We start from the raw sequence: 3,815 nt of genomic DNA, 5'->3' as shown, positions 1-3,815 counted from the left end.
CTTAGCTCTTTGGGTGATCGCATGTGTGGTGATGACTCACTATGGTTTTTGATCGATTTCATAAAAAAAGACTTCCGTTGTCCATCGCAATATAATGGTATTTATACAGTTACCAACCAAAGTGATGTGTGTTTCTATATTTCCATTTCTGACCTATTGCTTTAGGAATACAGTTTAGACAAACTCGGAACTGCTAAACATGTGTGGCTGACATTAGTATGCCTGAGTGTTTATGCTGGCAAAATATGCATGTCATTATTGGACATTTGATTGTGTAAAGTGGCCTATGAGTGTCCTGTTGTGTATTATGTTCCTCAATTAAATCCCCCTTTTAAAAAGCGACTTAATATCTTTAAAAGAATTTATTTTTTTCCCCCCAGAATTATATTTCTGGCATTTTTATCTTCCAGGATTGTGATTTGGGGATTTTAGACTTTAGGGATTTTGACTTTTCAGGAATTCAACATTAGGGATTATGGTGTTCAGGATTGTGTCTTTGTGGATCGTGATCGGATCCCTCCTCACATATGCCATGAATATGTACTGGCTCCCCACTTCCTTCTCCTCCCCCTGCACCGGGCACCCCATCAGTGTGAAGTCTGAGCTTGACATCCTCTCTTGAACATGCTGTTTGAGGAGCAGCAAGAAGTTCACAGCTTCAAATTGTCCTTGGTCTTGAGCTGCCTGCCCTGGTGGGTTCAGGCAAGATGTCCCCACATGAAAACACCCACCCCTGATTGCCTATGTCCTGCCACCCTGCCCCCAACACAGTCCTCATGTCAGGGACAAAAGATGGCTTCTGGTGAGTGCCAGCCTGTCCTACAGGTGGGGTTTGGCCACAGCCAGGCTTGAGGTCCCCCACTTCTGGCTAGCCATAGAGGAGGCCTTCTTGGGTCAGGAGGCTGCAGCGGCATTCAGGGGCACTTGCCGAGGGCCCCCTCTCCTGCTGGCTGTCCAAAGTGAGGCCCAGGGTTTCTGGGTGGTGGCATTGAGGGCTGCACCAGGCAGCAGGAGCCAAGGGGGCCTCAGAGTCCAGCAGACTGCCATGTGCTACCTGTTCCACAGTCCCCATGCTGAGCTGTGGGGACTGGCCCTCCATGGAGGCACCGGCCTGGACACTTAGCCCAGCAGGCTCCACCCTGAGCCTACTCAGGTCTGAGATGTGGTCTCGACACCTCTGGTCCTGTGCACTGGCCAGAGAGGGCAGGTCACAGGTGGTGGCCACTCTGGGGAAGCTGCTGGGCTGTGTCTGCAGCAGAATGTCAAAGCCGTTGGCCTGGGGCTGCCCGAAGAACCCACTGCCTGTGTCCTGCCCTAGACGCTGTCCAGGTGAGGGCTGGCCATCCTGATGTATCTGCAGGGCTGCCACATGGGCCACACAGCCTGTCAGTATGGGCTCTGTGTCCCGAGTACTTCCCCTGTGACCTGGTCTCCAGGGGTCTTGGAAACACCCCAGGTCCCCAGGTGGCCTGGTCTCCTTCTGGGAGCTGGGCCAGGCAGAGGGGTTTGGGAGCTTGTTTTTACTGGAAGTGTCTGCTGTCACAGCAGCTGCAGACAGCACAGAGGAGAACAAGCTTTCAAGGTGGCCTTGTGTCCCTTTCTCCAGAGAGGGGTGCCTGGACAGAGAGCTGGGCCCCTGCACGGTGCCCACTGGGACCTTACTCTCTCTGGCAAGCAGGCGTTTGGCGCCTGAGTGCTCCCACAGCTCCTGCCTGCCGGTTGCTGAGCACACCGTGGGCCCCCCTGCGTCTGAGGCCTGGGGTCCCCTGCACTCCAGCTTTTCTGCCTGTGCCCTGGGGGCCCTCTGGGGGCCAGGTGGGGCTGTGGGCTCCTCGGGTGCAGGTGGGGCTCGGGGTGCAGGGCCTCGGCGGAGCCAGCTGACAATGCCCATGGTGATGGCCAGCTCAGTGTCGCAGAGCTTCAGCAGGCACTCCTTGCCCTTCCAGGAGCTCTGCAGGAAGCCCTGGCTGAGCAGGTCGGGCCCTGGTGCTGGGGCCAGGTTCTCCTCGGCCCCCACGTGGAAGCTGCACATAGACAGCGGTGTCCCCAAGGCTGGGCCGGACAGACTCTCAGACACACACAGGTCGTCATCCAGGCTTGGGCCAACAGGGCCCTCCCTGGGGTCGTGGAAGAGCTCATAGAGGGCGTCCCCACTGTAGCTGTCCCGTGGGAAGGGGGCTGCGGGTGTGCCTGGGCTCGTGGCCTCCTTCCTGTCCTCCTCGAGGCCTGGCGAGAAGGAGTCATAGTAGCCCTCGTCGCTCGTGGACACAGATTCCGGCTGCTCACTCTTGGGGGTACCTGCGTCAACAGAGCTAGCTTTGGAGCCACTCTGGGGATCCCTGCAGGGGCACAAGGGCAGCTGAGCCAGCCCAGCCACATCCAGCCTGGGTTGGTCTGTGTCTGTGCCCTGGGGGGCTGCAAGCCACGGGCCCAGCAGGGCGCGCTGCTGTCGCCTCACTGAGCGATTCACACTGTTCCAGAACTGGGTGAAGTCTGCCACCTCGCTCTGGGCAGGTGAGGCCAGCTGCTCCACGCTGCCTTGTAAGGGGCCTCTGGGGACCTTGCTCTCCAGGTCCTGGGTAGCCCCAGCTGGGCTTCCCAGGCCTTCCTTCAGCTCCAGGGATGGCACTGAGCTCTCGTCGGCAAAGATCTCCCCGCAGCCCGTGAGCGAGTCGAAGCTTTGCAGTGAGGCCACGTCCTCACACAGGGCCCTGCAGAGGTCGAAGGACGAATCAGTCAAGAGCTCACTGTCTGACAGGTCCTGACACAGGCTGTCCGGCCCTGGCGCCTCACCCAGGGGGAGGAAGGCTTTGCCTCGCTGCCCTCCTGCATCCGATGGGCCCCCAGGGGAGAGCAAGCTCTTCCCCTTGGCTTCCAGTGAGGCCAAGTTCTCAGACTTGTTTCTGCGAATGTGGAAGAGGTTCCGGAAGCACTTCTTAGGCCTCTTCAGGGAAATTCTCTTTCTTGGGATGCTCTTGGCCACTGCCGGCACGAAGGGCATCTGGGGCACAAAGTGACGGTAGTCAATCATGCGCTGGCTGCCTGAGGGTCCTGGGAAACTAGCACTGCCTACCAGCTGCCTGGTGGTGGCAGCTGTCCTGCCAGCCCCTGGCACACTGTCGTGAGTCTTGCTTTTTCGTATCAGCTTAGAGGTGGCCTCACAGGGGGCTGCCGGACTTCCCTTGGGGTCTGGCTGTGCACCCTGTTTGGGGGGGCCTGCATCCTCCCTGGTGGGGGCAGTGGCGGCTGGGTCTGTGGGTTTCTCATGGGAAATCTGCAGGCTGGATTTGATGAAGGTCTTTCCTCTCTTGAGTTCCATGCTGTCAGCACCCCAGCTGCTGTGGAGGAAAGCAGGAAGCACTTAGTATTCAAGACTGGAGGCCCATGGGCTCTTGGCTGCAGGGCCTGTGTCCCAGGGAGCCCCCTTGGAGGCAAGGGAGAGGGAGATAGGAACAGCCCCGCCACACTGACGGCTTCAACCTGTATAGACAACATGCCTACAGGTACACAGTAGGCACAAAATGAGAGCTGCCTGCTGAATGCTGCACCCATGAGCTCTTGACTCACCCTCTCAGCTCATCTGACCAACCCAGACTCCCATTTCCAGGCCTGGGCTAATAGCAGCAGCAACTCAGTGCACCCTCACCACACCAGCATGAGGGAGGCATCACGGCCCTGCCGAGTGGGTGGAGCAGAGGATCTCGTTAGAGAAGGTACCTCTGCCATCTGGTCAGAGACAGCTGAATGGGACACCCAGACCCACCTGCCGCCCATTGCAAACTCCAGGACTGTGCACCTGCTGGGGAGGCAAGACA

The 3,815-nt window shown here is 58.2% G+C and overlaps 1 protein-coding gene across 1 annotated transcript; it reads right to left on the bottom strand.

The window, feature by feature from the left end:
- Window positions 1–588: 588 nt before the first annotated feature.
- On the bottom strand, window positions 589–3,430 carry AMER3 (APC membrane recruitment protein 3). Its single transcript, XM_076005416.1, has one exon. The coding sequence runs from the start codon at window positions 3,317–3,319 to the stop codon at window positions 869–871; it is 2,451 nt and encodes an 816-aa protein (XP_075861531.1). The 5' UTR covers window positions 3,320–3,430; the 3' UTR covers window positions 589–868.
- Window positions 3,431–3,815: the final 385 nt, after the last annotated feature.

This window comes from Microcebus murinus, chromosome 8 (assembly GCF_040939455.1).
Source record: "Microcebus murinus isolate Inina chromosome 8, M.murinus_Inina_mat1.0, whole genome shotgun sequence".
NCBI classification, from domain to species: Eukaryota; Metazoa; Chordata; class Mammalia; order Primates; family Cheirogaleidae; genus Microcebus; species Microcebus murinus.
This window is presented reverse-complemented; position numbering and strand designations above follow the sequence as displayed.